The sequence below is a fragment of the Pinus tabuliformis genome, chromosome 6, assembly GCF_031772625.1.
Source record: "Pinus tabuliformis cultivar Carrire ecotype Pingquan chromosome 6, CPIR1, whole genome shotgun sequence".
NCBI classification, from domain to species: domain Eukaryota; kingdom Viridiplantae; phylum Streptophyta; class Pinopsida; order Pinales; family Pinaceae; genus Pinus; species Pinus tabuliformis.
The window spans coordinates 404,739,834-404,760,030 of NC_142292.1; the positions used below are offsets into that span (position 1 = coordinate 404,739,834).

Consider the following 20,197-nt stretch of genomic DNA (forward strand, 5'->3'; position numbering starts at 1 on the left):
CTATAATCTATATTCAAACTTGTTCTACATTACACTGCATGCATGCAACACTTATTTTCTATTACCAGGGTACAAAGACTTTGTATCCGTATAAAATTCTCATTCAGGTCAGCGTTTGGGATGAGAATATTATCAGAAATATTACAATGCTGACAAATTGTCGGGACAGCCAAAAGTGGCTGGTGCAAAAAAATTTCAAAATATCTTGTAGAAACAGTGTTTGCATCGTGTTTTTGATGGTTGAAATGGATTCAGCACCATCAAAAACTTCTAGGACACCTAAAATTTTGAAATTTAACAACTATAACTTGGATTTACAAAATTCTTTACCAGATTTTATCAAAAACTTCTAGGAAACCTAAAATTTTGAAATTTAACTATAACTTGGATTTACAAAAATCTTTACCAGATTTTCTCTAAATATAACGGGAATTTCCAGCCTGGTTAAACTACGGGATATTTTTTGGAATGAAATTGGTATCCGATGTCATCTATCTATCTGATCCAGCTACGCCCAACAATGTAATCGATGGTTATAAACGACGCGGCCTCGGTAGGACTGAGTTCATGGGACCATGCAACTCTTTTGGTTTCACTTGCACCAGCTCCGGAACATTTGTACTGCCCATAATGCGTGGTTCTGCAGATGCAGAAAGAATGAAAACAAGAATATGTTAGAATGATAATGAGATATGATCCAGCTATGCCAATCAATGTAATCGATGGTTATAAACGGCATGACCTCCGTAGGACTGAGTTCATGCGACCATGCAACTCTTTTGGTTTCACTTGCACCAGTTCCGGAACATTTGTACTGCCCATAATGCGCGGTTCGGTAGATGCAGAAAGAATGAAAACAGGAATATGTTAGAATGAGAATGAGGTATGGGATTCTCAAGGTTGATTATATATATATATATATATATATATATATATATATATATATATATATATATATATATATATATATATATAGAGAGAGAGAGAGAGAGAGAGAGAGAGAGAGAGAGTACTGGTGCAGGCGACATAGAATAAAGGGATATCGTTATCTCTGCTGGGCTCATTCCAGTTATCACATCCTTGGGGGACAATAATGTCAGCCATGTAAGTGTAAACATACAATACTGTGGGATATGGTGCCCATGCCCTGCCCAGAAACATTAATGCGTTGCCTGTCAACATGCAGGGCAGAAAAACGAAGCCCGTGTTGTCGGATAGAGGAGATCTCTTCTGAGCTGTAAATGCCCCATTATGTATAGGAATGGCATGCAAATCTCAGCTCTGCAATCAACAAATCCAAAAATTCATTACCAGCAGCTCCCATTTTATATGAGAAATCAAAACCAAAATAATGCCTGTCTCTGGGTACTGCAGATTGTATTTGTGTTTGGTTTAAACTTTACCTCATAGATAGATCTTCCATTGCCACATACAAAATCGATAGCACCCTCAATGTAACAGTTTTGAAAATAATGCCTGCCACCTTAGTCTAACGCGGTGTCCTGATACCCTTCAAATCTGCAATCGTAAAATGCAGAACGATCTCCCGAAATCCTCACCGCCACAGCTTGATCTTCCGGGCTAAGATTTCCTGGACCATATGAATTTTGCATATATATAAACTTGGCATGAGTATTTCAAAATATATATATATATATATATATATATATAATCTAGGCATATGTCATCTCATGTACTTTTTATACTATGACATTAATAGTCAATAATAAAATTCAAAAGCCTTACCTTGATTGTGATTTTTCTGGCTATGAAATCCGAAGCATACAGAGACACCGTTGCAGAATAATATGTCCCACCGCTCGATTTAGCGCTATCATTCCAAGTGATGACGGTGTTGTTGGCGCTGGACCAAATGACCCTCCCTAATGGCTTCTCTGCAGGAATCGTCACCTTCTCTCTGCACACCAGTACCAGTACACACAAGAATAAAAGGACTCTCATATATACACCCTTTCGTTTTCTGATCACAAAACTTGGATAGTACACTGGGTAGGTTGCGTAAAAAACACTTGCACCACTGCAAGAAATACTCCTATAACAAGCAATCCTCTAGAGTTTGCCTTGGCCATGGCCATGAATGAATTAAAGGAATGGGTGGATTCACAAAATTGGTGGGTATTGAAAAGAATCTATCTACCCAATTCTATATATCTTACCGATAATCTATCATTTTCAAAGCAGTCACACAAAAAACAATAATTCGTATACTGCCAGCAGAAGTAACTAGTAAGGCCCTACACCCGATTAGTTTCACCCATACAGCTAGCTACCCTACAGCTCTCAGCCAAATGAAAATCCAATCGCTCAGCTTTGCTTAGGAGCTAGTCCTAATCTCTCTGCTCAACTGTGACATGCCTTCTCCTCTGGTTGTGTTTGTGCACACCATGACTGATCATGCGATCACTATTTGAGCCTTTGCTTTCCTAATCCACCTTAAGTGGTGTAAGATTTTTGAGATACACAGATAGATATAGATCTGCAAAACAATAACAAGCTTGCAAGAGAAGGAAGGAAGCGAGCAAGAATTGAGAAAAGAATGAAAGTTGATTCTACAATATTAGTTTTAGAATAAATACATAAAAGCAACTAAGTTAAGCTTAGTTGTACATGTAATAACTAAAGCTAACTAAATCTAAGTGTGCTTTATCTTATGTTAATGTGTACATGTGCCACATGCAAGCAATAAGTTAACTGGAGCTAATCTAGGTGCATCTACACCAACACAGCTAGTCTAAGTGCATGTACACCAACAACTGGAGCTAATCTAGGTGCATGTACACCAACACAGCTAGTCTAAGTGCATGTACACTAACTTGCATGCACAGTAAGTGCATGCACCGCTTTGGAATTTTTAAGTGTGCCCATTTTGATGAGCTTATCTTGCTCATGCATCAAAGACTGAATAAAAGAATCCAGTGAGGGCATCTTCCAATCTGCACCAGTTGCAGATCTGACTGTGTGGAATGTAGAGACGAATACTGCATACTCTGGACCAAGTTTTGATAAAATGGAAAGAATCAACTGCTTTTCTTGCTTGGATTTGTCGATCCCGCATCTTTTCAGCTGAACCAACAAGGCTTTATACCTTGTGAAAAAATCTTGAATGTTCTCAAAGTTTCTCGGATCTAATGAGTTCAACTCATTTTCGAGAATGTGACCTTGCATTTCATCCTATTTTCCAAACAATTCTTCCAAAATTTTCCATACTTCATTTGGAGTTGAACATAATTCAACATGAAATAGCAGTTCCGGAGAAATAGATAAACATAGGATGCCGAAGGCCTCGTCCATGCGATTGAAATATCTTGATTTCTCCATTGCCGATGTTGGTTCAACTTCCATTCCCATGGTTATTCGAAATAAGCCTCTACTTCTGAGATGAAGTTGAATCTTTGACTTCCATTCGAAATAATAATATGGAGTGAGAATTGTCGATTGTGGAAACTCCAATTTAGACTCCATTCTTTGCTGTTGCTTCAATCTTCTGAACCTGCAAATAAAATTGCTTGTGCACTGATTACAAATCCCTGTGCTCTGATACCATGTAAGATTTTTGAGATACACAGATAGATCTAGATCTTCAAAACAATAACAAGCTTGCAAGAGAAGGAAGGAAGCGAGCAAGAATTGAGAAAAGAATGAAAGTTGATTCTACAATATTAGTTTCAGAATAAATACATAAAAGAAACTAAGTTAAGCTTAGTTGTACATGCAATAACTAAAGCTAACTAAAGCTAAGTGTGCTTTATCTTATGTTAATGTGTACATGTGCCACATGCAAGCAATAAGTTAACTAGAGCTAATCTAGGTGCATGTACACCAACACAACTAGTCTAAGTGCATGTACACCAACAACTGGAGCTAATCTAGGTGCATGTACACCAACACAGCTAGTCTAAGTGCATGTACACCAACAACTGGAGCTAATCTAGGTGCATGTACACCAACACAGCTAGTCTAAGTGCATGTACACCAACAACCGGAATTCTGCGGAATCCACCTTAAGCGGAATTCTGCGGAATCCACCTTCTCCCTATTAATATTTGTGCAAACCCTAAACCGCGATGCTGGCGACAGAAATATTATGCTACGTAGCGGACAATGGGCCTCATATCTATACTGATCTGTTTCTATAATTTTCAAACATGGCTCAAATTCAAACTACAGTCTCTACCATTGGTTGAAATCATATGGATTTCAAGATTTCACATTTCAACGAACGGTTGAAATCTTCACGGCTTCCATCAAATGATATACGACACGATGTCATTTATCAATTCATGAGTTTGAAATAGACGACAACTCTTCTTGAGAGCGGAACTTCCTCTTACATAAACCTAAGGAGTCTTACAACTCATTATTCAATGGTCTCTTTAAAGGAGGTCTACAGTTCGATGTTCAATAATGATACAAGGGTGGTTAGAAATTTTAGACACTATGAGAGAGCGATATTTTACACGATTTTACACCATGCAAATTTATAGTATATAGATTTACTTTATAAATCAAATATTTCAATATGTATATTTAGTAAAAGATTTTAATATCTCACATATATATAGTGTCCCTATTCTATTAATAAATTTTTTTTCTTTGTATTTTGGAGCTTAGTAATTCTTTCTATGTTTAATATAGGGTTGACATGCAAGAGTTTAAAAAATACCAACAACAAAATTATATGTGTGTGAGAGAGAGAAGGGGAAATTAAACATGTAACATTTAAAAAAATATTAATGACAAGATTAATTCTATACATTATACTAAAACAAAAGAAAATTAAAGTTTCCTTATAGTTAAAACATTTTATTAGTGTGTCTTTCAAAACCAACATAGGTGCATCTTAACTCCAAAACACTCAAGAACTGAGAAGGATCAAATCTCCTAGGTTGCAAACCTTTGCTCGCATTCCAAAAATGGTTTGTATTATTTGATCGACTTGATATATATGAATCTATGTTTGTAATTAAAAAATGTCAAACCAATCTTCACATCCAAATTAAATAGGATGAAGTCTAAAATTCAAAATGGGGTGAAATTATTGAAATACGCAAACTTATTATTAAAGTATTATTAAAAACAGAAACCTTTGGAAGAAACATAAAATTTAAAATTAAAAGAGATGAACTTTTAGGATTGGAAATTAATAAGTTGAAAAATTAATAAGAAAGGGAGTAAAGGAACCACCTTCGGTGGGTTAGATTCTCATCATTATGAGACATTCTTTGGCTTGTCTCATCTATAATCACATAGTTTAATTAAATAATAAATAATTTTTCTATTTGGTGAATGCATGAAGATGAGTTACACTTTGGCAAATGTAGCCATTCAATTTTAAATTTTCCCTCTTTTATTAAATTGAAATCTTCAAAATTCATAAAAGCCTTGTGAATTATGATTCAAAATAAAAATAAATGTGGAGAATTATTCCAAACTAATTAGTGTCCCTATTCTATTAATAATTTTTTTCCTTAAAATAAATTAAATGAAAAACATGAAGAATTAGGGTTAATGATATTAGGGTTATAATTTCATAAATATGAGAAATAATACTATAAAGAGAATAAGATCAAGGTGAATCTAACTAAACTTATTAATTTCAGGTAATTAATGTTATTAATATAGATATTTATTAATTAGTCAAGATAGGTTGGATAAAGTGGAAAAAAGGGGAAGAGAGAGGGCCCATGAGGATCATAATTCTAAGAATAAAATAAGGAATCCGAATGGATTGCCCAAGAAAAATAATAGAAAACATATAAGAATTAGAATAATATTTAAAGAATAGATAAACCATATTAGATTGTGTATTAAAAGGTTTTAACATAAGTTAGTGAGAGGAAATGGGTGGACTGGATGTCTAGTGAGATGATGGATGGTGGTTTTCAAGCATTGACTAAGTTTATACATATCTTGGCCATTTAAACTATTGGGATGTTTCTCTATTTTGAGGGCTTCTCTGATGACATGATGAGTATAGAATAGAGAGGTTATGAGAATATGAGAACATCAAAATTAATGAGGTATTCAGTATTATAGGAACCCTCAATTATAAATGATTTTGAGATATGAATATTGTGGTAATATTGTATAGTTTCTTTTAGATTAAACATGAAGGACCTTCTTGTTGGCCCATGTACCCTTTTCCCTAGGAGCAGGGAATCAGATAAACTTCTAGGCTGAGCATAGGATCAGATTTGTTTATTAGATCCAAACAAATTTTTAATGGTGATGTGGGATTTAAATAGAGTCTTAATGTTTTTTTCTTGCAACAATCTTGGACATGACTGTAATAACCTTATTCTCCACTCCACTACAGTTAGAGAGACTCTAGTTCAACATACATTAGTTGTTCATAGAAACTCGTCCCCTTTCACCCTTGTTTTTAATTATATGGATCTTAGAAGGAAGTTCTTAGAGGTTATAGGTCTGAAATTACTGAGTAATTTATCATAATTATTTTTTCACAATTTCATAATATTAAATAATAATAGTCATATAATTGAGAAGAATGTTCTTTGTGAGTTAGGAAAAGCTCATAATTGGGCATGAAACATAATTTGATTAGTGAAAGAATTTGTGAGTTCTCTCCCACATATTTCATGTCTTTTTATATGTGTGTTTTTTAATTATTGCTAGTGCATGTTGACATGTCCTCTGTGGCAAAAAACATCATCTTGTTTCACTATGTATATGTGTAGTGGGTTGGTTGAAGAAGTTAATTGTGGGATATTTCAATTGAATTAGTCTCCAATGCTATCCGTAGGGTCTAGAAATTTCACTGATTTGTGAGGGTTTCATGCATGCATATTCCATCTTACTTAATGAGATGAATATGACGTATTTGCTTTAAGTATTGATAATTCATATACACTTTTCTACACATTATTTGATCTATCTAGAGAACAATACATGAAGCAATAGCCCTTTGACTTCTAAGAAAATTTATGGGTAATATAATTGACGACTCCATTGGGAAAAATCACTAGTGAGCCTATTCTCCTTCTCTTTACTACATCCCTTGCCTTGGTTAATTTATAAATAATTTTGCATTGATGGAAATCTATTTTTTCTATCCCCTGTTTTTATTTATTATTGAATTGATTCTTTATTGATTGAATTGCCCTTGAATTTTTAGATCCAAGTTTGTTTTAAAACTTATTCTAAAAAATAAATAAATAAAAGGAGGAAAAATAAGTCACATATTTTAGATCAAATTATGTGAATTTTTGTACATAATTTGAATGAAACAAATACATATATGAATTCTCCTTGAAGTTTTAGCTAAACTCAAGAAAGACATTGTCTAAAACAGGGTCTCGATAAGGAAGAAATCATTGATTGAAAACATATTAATCTTCTTATTTTTCATGACAATGATGCAAATTTATTTTCACAATATCTTTTGATACGGACCTATGTTTTACATCATAACAAACCATTTGATAAAAAAAAATTTCTAGATTTATTTCTATATGTAATATGTTTTGTTTCTTAGATATATTTAGTAACCAATTGCCTTAAAAAAAATTTGCTCTATTTCTTGTTTTATTTTATTTTTAGTGAATTTGAAGCTTCATTTGTCACCTAAAATAAAGAAAACACGTCCTCTACCCTTCATTATATAGTTTTAATTGAATTGGAAACGAAAAATGTACTTCAATAGCTTGCATTAGGGTTCATATTGAGCCTTTTTCACACCATCTCTATTTCACTCTTTAGCCCTAAGAAACAAAAAACCTAAAATAAAGTGTAATAAAATTTATTAGACATTTTTCATTATAGAAAACGAAAAGTATCTTAGGTTTGTAGATCCTTGTGGTATAGAAACCATCGAAGAAAGAGAATAACCCATGGAAGTAGCTTAAATTTTTTCGTAACATGTGCCTTTGAAGGTAAAGAAGGTGGAAGAAAGCCATATGTTGATGAGATTGAGGGTCTCAACATGAACGGAAGTGGACATTAGATTGATGCATTTAGGGAGAGGTATTTGGGGAAATAAGAACACCAAATCAAAGCTTACCTTGATGGCATGCTCATTAAGATGAAAATATTTGCCTTTCTCGATGAAGTAATGGGAATATTTGATAAAGGAGGGGGTGTAGCTAGTAAGGGATCTAAGATTTTTCTTAAGGAAACAAGAGAGGGCATGATTAGTGATCATATTTCTATGATATGGGTAGTGATCATATGGTTAGTAAAATTTTGTGGATATTCCACCAAAGAGTTGATGGATCATATTGGTAGCAAAATATCTTTCTTTAGGTATATTGTGGGGAGTTGTATGGGATCCATATTAGTTAAGCCAAAATTCATAAAACCCTGATCGTAGCCAATGAATATGTGAATAACCATTACAATCCCATTAAGTACATGTTTACAAAGCTAGAAGCACAAGTCTTAGATATAAACCCTATTTTGAGCTTCCTTATGAAGGCCACAACCAATAAGGGCAAGGCATTAGGGTAAGATGGAGGTTTTAATACAGGGGTTGGACTACATGGGAAATAAATAGACGAGTAATAAATAGAGAAGGAATTTAAGAAAGAACCTAAAAATATAAACCCCATTCGAGTGTCATGAATCATTCAAAGTCCTTATTCAAAGTGGAATCGAAGATAAAGTTCAAGTTGTATCAAGGATAGATTGATGATCTAAATCTAAATCATTGGTTGTAACAATTAGAAGACTATTTTATTGTTCACCATATGGAGGAAGAATAGAATAATTCATTTACCCAGTTGAAAATTGAAATTAAGGGCCATGCCCTGACCTCATGGGAAATCCATATGGAGACCTTGAGTTTGGAGGGGGATCCTTTAGTGACTAAGTTGGAGTATTTCAAAAGCCTCATAAATTTATAATTTTACCCTATCAAGCATTTAGCTTACCCGTGGATCTAGTGGAATTATTTCACGCAGAAGTAGGGGAAGAGAGTACATGAGTACACCACTAAATTTAGAAAGATAGCCATAATGTTGGGTATCTCCCAGAAGTACCCAAACATGATCTTCCAGTATCTTGAGGGTCTACATATCGATTTTTTAAACAAAGTGATAGTGTTAAAAACTATTTTGGTGGGTGACACTTTTGTATAGAAATAAGTCTTGAAGAACATAGTCTAGAAGAAAGTGAAATCTAATGGCTCGAACGAGAAGTTGCACCAAAACACTTCTAGGAGGGGAAGAAAAAGTGGGGAGTGGCAAAAGATAAAAATATAATAACCATAGCATGCCAATTTAGAGATACCAAGGCCACTACAACCATTTTAATATTGATGGTCATAAAGAGAAGTGTTGGAAGTTGCATCCAAACCTTAAGTTGAAGAATAAAAAGAAATATACGTAGAAGAGGAATCTCATGGCTACTTTTTCAAGAAACTAGGTTGAAATCAACTTGGAAGTGGATGATAATATCATTTGTACATCATTGTAAAATGAAGTGAATGTGAGTATCCTTCAGAAACAAGAAGATAATGAAAATAATAGTCTCTTCCACATAATGATATAGGTAAAGAATGCAAAGATTGATGCTTTGTTTGACTTTGGATCATAGGTGAACCGCATTGTGGCAAAGCAACCAAAAAAATTCTATTGGAATTTCATTATTACCCAAGCCCATATCCATTGGGATGGGTAAATAATGATGTTGAAATAAAGGTAACCAAACATTGCAAAGTTAGATTGCTACGAGTGTTAATTGTATTGATGTTTTAGAAATATATGTAGTCCCCCTTGATGAATGTGAATTGGTGTTTGGAAGAACATATATATATATAGTAAAACATATTTCTTAATAATTGTTCTACAGAATAATTGTTCTACAAACTAATTTTGTCCTAAAATAGTAAAACATATTTCTCTCTAGAACTGACCAGTTTCTCAGCTTGGTTGGTACTGATTGTTCTAGAACTGATCAGTCTCTCAGATGATTTTTCTCTTATTAATTTTTCTACAGACTGATTCTATCCTAAAATAGTAAAACATATTTCTTTCTAGAACTAACTAGTTTCTCAGCTTGGTTGGTACTTGCTGGTGAAATTTTGACTTGCCCTTATGAATGTTGATGGTGAGGTATTTTCCATCTTAGATGAGGCAGTACTAGTTGGTTCTCTACATGAAGATTATACCTTATACACACACACACACACACACACGCACATACAAATACACATCCATATATGTATATGTATGTGTATGTGTATGTATATCTGCATGTATATATGTATATATGTATAAATATATATATATATATATATGTATGTATATATGTATGTATGTATGTATCTATATAGATGTATATGTATATATGTATGTATATATATATATATATATATATATATATATATATATATATATATATATATATATTTGTATATATATATATATGTATATGTATATGTATATGTATATGTATATATATATATATATATATATATATATATATATATATATATATATATATATATATATATATATATATATATATATATATATATATATATATATATATATATATATGAGATGTAATCTTCATGTAGTGATCTAGCTAGTACTGCCTCATCTAGGATGGAAAATACTTCACCATCAACATTCATAAGGGCAAGTCAAAGCTTTAGTAGCAAGTACCAACCAAGCTGAGAAACTGGTCACTTCTAGAAAGAAATATGTTTTACTATTTTAGGAAAAAATCAGTCTATAGAACAATTAATAAGAGAATTATCATCCCTAGAGGGGTGTAGTAATAAACAAAAACAACAAGAAGAAGAGTTACTACATGCATACAAGGATGTTTTCCAAGAGCCTAAAGGGGAACAATCCAAAAGGGAAGTGGAGTATGATATATTGTTATTTCCAAACTCCCCATGGTAAAACACTGGGTTGTACAATTAGCCTGTTATAGAAGCAAGTGATGCGAAGAATTCGTTGTAGTGTATACTGGGGCAGTTGACCAAATACATCACCATGTATGTCAAACATTATCATTGTGCCTAAGAAGGATGGGACTTGGTGGATGTGTATTAATTATAGGGTGTTGAAAAAAATCATGCTTAAGAACTAGTATCAAGTACCTAGGATAAATGATTTTCTATATTAGTTGTGATAAGCCAAATGCTTCACCAAGTTGGAGTTAAAAACTAGATATCAAGGGTTTTGAGTCAGATAATAGGATTTCTGGATGACCATATTCAAAGCTAGGAAAGGTTTGTATGAGTGGTTACTCGTGCTTTTTGAGTTATGCAATGCACCAACTACACTTGTGAGGCTAGTTATTGATATACTGCACCATTTTATGGATAAATTTGTTATTATTATAGATTAATTTGTAATTTGTGGGGAAAGGGTTAGCAAAAGGCCTTTAAGAAGTTAAAAAATAACATCATTCAAGCACTAATTCTAAAATTAGCAAACCTCCAGCAACCATACGAAGTGGGGACAAATTCAAGAGGGTGTGATATGTGAGAGGTCTTGATGCAGGAAGGAGTTCTTATATGTTATCATTATAAAGTGTTTCATGGGGGATTTCTTAAGTACCCTACCTAGGACTAGAAGATATATGTCCTTGTACATTATGTGAAGAATCGGAAACATTATCTGATCAGAAAGGATGTAGTAATCCACACAAATCACCAATCATTATAGTACCTATAGGCCTATAGTAAGCTACTAAGAACTACAAGTGGATGGGGTTTCTATATTAGTTTTATTTAAAAATCAAGGATAAGAAGGGAAACAAACACAAATTGGGTGACATGATGTCAATGCCACCCACATCAAAAATCACATTTTTGGGAAATTTGATGCACATGGATCCATTCACCCATGATGCATACATAGAATCATAATTAGAGGATGAGGATTTGAAGGAGGTGTTTTAGCCTTTGTAGAGACAGAGTTATGTGCACGATAGAGACACCATAATCGATTAACATCTTCAAGATGCGTTACTTTATAGGTTGATAACATATGCATTCCTAAATGTGAGCGATTGTGGCTACTTAGAGAGGCTCACACCTCCATGGTTTTAAGGCACTCTGGTGTAGGGAAGTCAGTGGAAAACTTGCATAGGTGTGTCTATTGGTGCAATATGCAAGAACATGTAGCTAGGTTCAAAACATGATACATGTTCTTTTGTACTAGCAAGGCTAGTAATAAGAAATAGGATCTAAATCATATCGTTCCTATGCCCACTTTCCTCAAGAAATAATTTCCATGGAATTTGTGAGACATCAAAATAATGGCCTTTTAACATAAATGAATAATCCTAGAGGTCTAGAAACTTAACCCTATAAAATGAAACACAAAAAGGTTTTTGGGGCTTGAGGTGGTTAGTGATACATCAACTTCTCAAGGATTCAAATTTTTCATACAATATTTATTTGGGATTCATGATATCTCATTGGAAAGAACTATTCAAGGACCACAACTTTCTACTAGGATAAGGGAATTCCATGGTAACTCACAAACCCCCAATTTCCAAAAAGCATCATTTATTCCTAAAAAAGGATCTAGATGTTTGGGACCCAAAAGTCATAGAAAAAATACAAAGAAATAGAGAACTATTGGGACAATCGAAAGGTCGATGGCCATCAATAACCATGTTAATCAACATTCATCATTTGTTTCTATCCTTAAAGTGAATAGGAGATCCTCTTCTTATTGTGAATGTTTGATTTAGGATAATTCTTCCCTTTCAACATGTTAGAGTGGTGGGGTTATTGTGTGATTTCATCTTATGTGGACTCCAAATCACCTTGTGACAATTGATTGAGGAAACTACGTCATATGAAATTCATGAATTTTAGAGCTATATGGAACTAGGGTGACATCCGTTTTTGCCTCCAAAGTTCCCCTCAATTTTTGGATCATCTCCCTCCCATCTAATGGCTCTCATCCTTACACAACTTTATGAATATTCAAGTGAGGCATGCATTTATGAAGGAAATATTTTCATTGTCGAATTTTTTTGGATAGGGTAATATCACTATAATAGATATAACCATTTAGCCAAAGCATATTCATCTACTTGGCCTTAAAATACAGGGTTATAAAAGTTAACATGTACCTTGAAGGGTTTAATGCCATAAAAATTGTTCATTGGTGAAGGTGCCTCGATTGTTACTGGAAGTTGTTGAAGGTTCTAAGTGAAATTGTCCATAGTCTCATTTCTTTATTGTGCAAGTGTTTCCTTAGGAAAAAAGGTAGGATATTATATTGCAACATCTCTCATTTATTCTACCATTGGAGGCCACAATGTTTTGCAAGAGTGATCATTATCGAGTGAAATTAGCTTGAGACCAACTCTCAGCACCCTAACCTCGTCAAGGACATGCACTAATAAATAACGAGAATATTTCTCTCATACCATTGATTCACGTTGTACAAGGAATGAAATGGAATACAGGGAAGTAAATAGAACACGCAAATAGAAATATAACAGATATTGGAAGCCTAAATTCTATTAATAAATGAAATAGTAACACAAATTGGCTAGAATGTTGGTAGCTATCTTTGAATATAGAGAGATGTTGGCGACATTTATTTGCAAAGGATATTACAACATGCTTAAATAATGGCCTTTTAACATAAAGAAAGAACCATAGAAGTCCAAATACCTAACCCTAGAAGATGAAATAATACCAAAAGGTTTGTGGGCCTTGAGGTGGCTAGTTGGTACATCAACTTCTCACGGATGCAACTTTTGCATACAATATTTTCCAAGGACTAAACTTTTTGAATAGAGATAGGGAATGCGCTGGAAATCCATAGCCTAACAAATTTCCAAAAAGCATCACTTTTTACCTAAAAATATAGAAGATACATGTTATCATTATAAAGTATTTCATGGGGAAGTTATTAACTACCCTACCTAAGACTAGAAGATATATAACCTGGTACAATATGTGAAGAATCGAAAACATTATTTGATTGGAAAGGACGTAGTAATCCACATAAATCACCAATCATTATAGCACCTATACGTCTAGAGTAAGCTACTAAGAATTACAAGTGGATGGGGTTTCTATAGAAGTTTCATTTAGTGATCAAGTATAAGAAGGGAAACAAAAACGAGTTGGGTGACATGATTTCAATACCACCCACATCAAAAATCACATTTTTGGGAACTTTGATAAACATGGATCCATTCACCCATGATGCCTACATATAATCATATTCATAGGATGAGGATTTGAAGGAGGTGTTTTAGCATTTATAGGGACAACGTCATGTGCCCTATGTTGACAACATAATTTTTTACCATCTCCAAGATGAGTTACTCTATAGGTTGATAATGTATGCATTCCTAAATGTGAATTATTGTATCTACTTAGTGAGGGTCACACCTTCAAGGTTTTAGGGCACTCTGGTGTAGGGAACATAGTGGCAAACTTGCATAGGTGTGTTTATTGGTGCAAGATGAAAGAACATGTAGCTAGGTTCATAACAGGATACATTTTTTTCGTACTAGTAAGGCTAGTAATAAGAAATAGGATCGAAATCATCTCGTTCATACACCAACTTCTCCTTGGGAAATAATTTCCATGGAATTTGTGAGACATCAAAATAACGTCCTTTTAACATATAGAAATAATCCTAGAGGTCCAAAAACTTAACCCTATAAAATGAAACACCAAAAGGTTTGTGGGGCTTGGGATGGTTAGTTGATACATCAACTTCTCAAGGATGTAACTTTTGCATGCAATATTTATTTTGGATTCATGATAGCTTATTCGAAAGAACTATTGATCAAGGACCACAATTTTTGACTAGTGTAAGAGAATTCCATGGTAACCCACAACCCACCAATTTCAAAAAGCCATCATTTTTTCCTTAAAAAGGATCTAGATGTTTGGGACCCAAAAGTCATAGAAAAACAATAAATAATTAGAGAACTATTGAGACGGTCGAAAGGTCAGTGGTCGTCAATAACCATGTTGATCAACATTCATCATTTTTTTATATCCTTATACTGAATAGGATATCCTCTTCTTATTGTGAATGTTTGATTTAATATATTTCTTACCTTTCAAAATGTTAGAGCAGTGGGGCTATTAGATGATTTCATATTATCTGGACTCCAAATCACCTTGTGACAATTGATTGAGGAAACTACATCATATGAAATTCATGCATTTTAGATATATATGGACTTAGGGTGATATCCACTTTTCCCTCCAAATTCCCCCTCCATTTTTGGATCATTTCCCTCCCATCTAATGGCTCTCATCCTTTCACAACTTTATGAATATTCAAGTGAGGCATTCATTTATGAAGGAAATATTTTCATTGTTAAATTTTTTTGGATAGGGTAATAGCACTATAACAGATATAACCATTTCTCCAAAGCATATTCATCTACCTGGACTTCAAATATGATGATATAAAAGTTAACATTTTCCTTGAAAGATTTAGTGCCACTAAAATTGTTCATTTTTTAAGGTGCCTCGACTGCCATTGGAAGTTGTTGAAGGTTCTAGGTGAAATTTTCCATCGTCTCATTTCTTTATTGTGCAAGTGTTTCCTTAGGCAGAAAATGGTAGGATATTCTATTGCAAAATCTCTCATTTATTCTGCCATTGGAGTCCACATGGGTTTGCAAGAGCGATCATTCTCAAGTGAAATTCGCTTGAGACCCAACTCTCTACGCCCTAACATGGTTAGGGACATGCACTAAGAAATAAAGAGAATATTTCTCTCTTACCATTGATTCACGTTGTACAAGGAATGAAATGAAATAGAGGAAAGTAAATAGAACACACATACAAAAATATAACATATATTGGAGACCTAAATTCTATTAATAAATGAAATAGTAACACAAATTGGCTAGAATGGTAGTAGCTATCTTTGAATATCGAGGGATGGTGGCGACATGATTTTGAAAAATATATTACAACATGCTAAAATAATGGCCTTTTAACATAAAGAAATAACCATAGAGGTCCAAATATCTAACCCTAGAATATGAAAGAATACCAAAAGGTATGTGGGCCTCGAGGTGGCTAGTTGGTACATCAACCTCTCAGGGATGCAAATTTTGCATACAATATCCAAGGACTAAAACTTTTGAATAGGTCTAGGGAATGTGATGGAAAACCCTAGCATAACAAATTTCCAAAAAACATCATTTTTGACCTCAAAATGGCCATAAAAGTTTGGGACCCAACTTTTTTCACCTTGACCTTTTAAGGGACTTGCACTAAGAAACAATGAAGAGAATATTTCACGGATACTACCAATCTAGTTTATACAATGAATGAAATGAAATGCATGAAAGTAAATGGAAAGCACATAAATAAATATAGTAGAGATTGGAGACATACCTTCTATTGATAAGTGAAATAGTAACACAAATTGGCTAGAATAGTGGAAGCTATATATGAATAGACAAAGATCGTGGCTACATGCACTCAAAAATTATATTACATGAGGTTGGAATAAAGTCCTTTTAGAAAAAATAAAGAACCCTAGATGTCTACAAATATAACTATAGGAGATGAAACAACAAAAGGAGTGTCCACCTCATGGTGGTTAGTTGGTACATCAACTTCTCGGGGATGAGAATTTTGCATACAATATCCATTTTTGGTGCTTGATAGCTCATTAGAAAGAAATATTTGAGGAATCCAACTTCTGACTAGGTCTAGGGACTTCCATGACATTCCCTCACCCACCAAATTTCTAGAAAACCTCCTTTTTAGCCTAAAAATGACCCTAGAAGTTTGGGACCCAACTCTCTGCACCCTAACCATGTTGGGGATATGCACTAAGAAACAAAAAGGATAATATTTCTCTAATACCACTCATTTTGCTAATACAAGAAATGAAATGAAATGGAGGAAAGTAAATGGAAAACACACAAAGAAGTATATTAGATATTGGAGACCCAACTTGTATTAATAGGTGAAATAGTAACAAAAATTAGCTAGAATCGTGGAAGCTATATCTAAATAGAGAGAGATGGTGGTTACATGCATTCCTCGTAGACATTAAAAGAGGACAAAATAATGGATTTTAATGTACATAAACTACCCTAGAGTTCTAAAATCCTAACCCTCGAAGATGAAACAATCAAAGATTTTTGCACATTGGGGTGGTTAGTTGGTACTTCAGGTTCCTGGGGAAGCAAATTTTTCATACAATATTTGTTTTCGCTGCATGATATCTAGTTGGAAATAAATATCCAAAAACTATAGCTTCTTACTAGGGCTAGGGAATTTTGTGGAAATCCCTAGCCCACAAAATTTCCAGAAAACATCATTTTGGCCTCAAAATGGCCCTAGAAGTTTGGGAGCCAAAAATCATTAAAATACTACTAATAAAATAGAGAGTCATTGAGAGAGTTAAAGAGGTGGGTAGTCATCAATGCTCACCTATATCAACATTCATCATCTTTTTCTATCCTTCTAGTGAGTAGGAGCTCACTTTTCTTCTTATTGTTGTAGTTTTATGTAAAATAATTCTTTCCCTTGGGCATGTTAGAATATTGGAGCTATTGGATGATGTCATCCTTATAGAGTATTAAACACCTTGTGGCAAGTGATCAAGTCCACTCCATCATATGAATCTCATGCATTTTAGAGCTACACGACCTTGTGGTGACATTTTTCTTTCCCTTTCAAGTCCCCTCAATAGCGATTATTGAAGTAGGTTGTAGATTCTTCCTTTATTTGATGGAAATATTCTACTTTGGTGCCATTTACCATGATTTCCTAAATTATATTTTTCCTCTACCAATTTTTGGCTTGTTTATGGAAAACATTTGTCTTTTGGTCCGTTTCCCAGAGCCACACACTACTAGATTTCAGTTTCCAGTATTCTTCTTCTTTGAGAAAGGAGAGGTACTTGTCAAATTTATATTTGTCATTGATAAAAACATTTAAGGAAACTCATTTTCCATCCATGGAGGTATGAACGATGCCATTTTATTTTTCCATAGATTATGTAACAAATTGATGGGAAGGAAAATAGGATTTTACCAAGTATTTAATGTAGGATTTAAGCCTTTTGATTTTTCTTTCCAAAATATGAATTAGGTTGTTGTCTACCCAAGGAAGCTAGGATTGAGTGACCGCATTGTGGAAATTGAGATGTTGGATCCATAAGGGGATAAATCAGAACAAGATGGGATTAAAATTAAATGGAGGAGACAAGACTATCTAGGGTGATGATAGAAGGCACTCCATGGAAGGATAGAAAAACTAAGGGAGAGGTTACACCACACGAAATCATATGATATGAGGAAATGATGTAGTTTATCTATGATGTGGCTAGATCAAATCTTCTTAATATTCCATATATATTTATTGTCGGTAGATTTAAGACCCATAATATTGGAGTGTCTAATATAGTCCTCCATATTCTCTTGGAATGGATATCTAACATGCAATCCCCTCCTTTTCTCCCAGCTATGTAAGTTGGTATTGATATCCCCACCAAAGATACTAAAGGCACCAAACTCTAAGCCACTTAAGATTTATAATGGTGCCAAACATTCATGCTTTTATCGAAAATAAATTGACATATAAATATTGATGAAAAAACATACCTGGTTAGTGGTGAGGATAAGAAAGGAGTAAGCAAGCTAGTGGAAAGTTTTGAGCAAATTGAGTAATTGGTCTTGGGACTGATCTTAAAGGGTGAAAATACCTACAGATACAACTCTAGCACTTACAGAGGCACTATTGTTGCGACTCTGCATTTGATGTTATTGAAGTAAAATTTGTTACTCTTCCACTTTTATCTCATCATGCAGAACAATTGAGGGTCTTTCTTTTATCATTATATATTTTACTTCAAATCGTATTTTTTCAGACCCCAATCCCCTATAGTTCCGGGAGAGGACAAAGATTGTTTACTTTTGGATTGAGATGCCCTTTTAGAAGTGGCAGCACTAATACTTCTTTTACTTCCCTTAACTCCCATATAGGCCAGCTTGGAGATTTTTTAAAGTGGATTGATGACCAAGTTATTTTTCCTTTTATGTTTTCTCCATTCTAATTTCTCGATTGCACTTCTTCTCAGCATGGAAAAATCGACGATATTTTTCCTTTATCATTTATTCTTATAATTTTTCATCATTTAAACTAGAAAATGTGACTTCGTTGTGCCCTCTAGTGACAAAAGGAATCCTTCTTCTCCTTCTAAGGAGTCCTCTAAAGTGACTTCTCATTCTTCATTGGAATTTGAATCAATCACTCGATCTATTTGAAGTTGGGGAGATTTTGGATTACATGGAGGGTCTCTGGCATTAGAACATTTGAGGGATTTCCCATTCTTCCTCATGAACAAGAGCATCATAGAAGTTTCAAAGTTTGCCATGGTTGGCATATTTTCTTGTTCCTTATCCATTGGTATTAGATTTAATTTTAGGCGAGCTTGGCCTAGATCCCTTTTGTTGTGTATGCCCTTACTACCAGAATTATGGGGATTATTTCCTTTGCGGTGATTTATGATTTTTATCTTATTTCAAATTTATCTCCAAAAGCCCCTTTCCTATCCTAATCTTCTTTCTTTTTAAGGAAATTTATGGCAAATGTCCATAATTGCGACATATTTTTCATTTAAATGGAAGAAGATTGTAATTGATCTCCTGAATATGAGACCAACTATCTAGGTTGAGGTTAATTTCCTTCGTAAATCCTTTATCTATGTCCACCTCAATGTATATTTAGGCACAAGGGAAAATTCAGTCACATGGCTCTGCGCCATCCACATATTTCCCTAAGGAGTTTCCAATTCTTCTAAAAGTTGCATCATTCTAGTAGTGCAGGGGAGAAGGGAAAATTTACCTAGACTCAAATAGAAGTGCGAATGTCACAATCCAGTTTGATGTTTGAGCTCCAATTGTTGTGGGGAAAAGTATCCGATGCGGATGACACTAACCCTTTCTAAAGGTGACAGACTTTAGCAACAACTGAATGACAAAGTTTTCATGTTCATCTTTATGAAAGCACAGAGAGAATAGAAAGAGGATCAACCAACCTGGTGTCTTGCGCTTAGTCGATCCTTGTCCTTCTCGCTTTGTATCCCGTTCCCAGCTCTTTACTCTCCAAGCCGATCCAGCTACACACAGAATCTGCACAACAAAAGGGAGCAAACTACGAGATACAAGCAATCATAATTGAAGCATGGATTAGGTTGCATCAAATATACATGTAAACACAAAAGCATCTATG

General features: G+C 34.1%; 1 protein-coding gene across 1 annotated transcript in view; it reads right to left on the reverse strand.

Moving 5' to 3' along the window:
- Positions 1–495: 495 nt before the first annotated feature.
- Positions 496–20,197, reverse strand: part of LOC149259016 (putative pectinesterase 11) — a 73,455-nt gene continuing 53,753 nt past the window's right edge. Inside the window, exons 7-10 of the mRNA XM_089446170.1 lie at positions 1,747–1,918; positions 1,356–1,368; positions 1,121–1,235; positions 496–640 (exon numbers count right to left, since the gene is read on the reverse strand). Coding sequence (XP_089302296.1) covers positions 496–640; positions 1,121–1,235; positions 1,356–1,368; positions 1,747–1,918 — 445 coding nt within the window. The remainder of the gene's footprint in view (positions 641–1,120; positions 1,236–1,355; positions 1,369–1,746; positions 1,919–20,197) is intronic.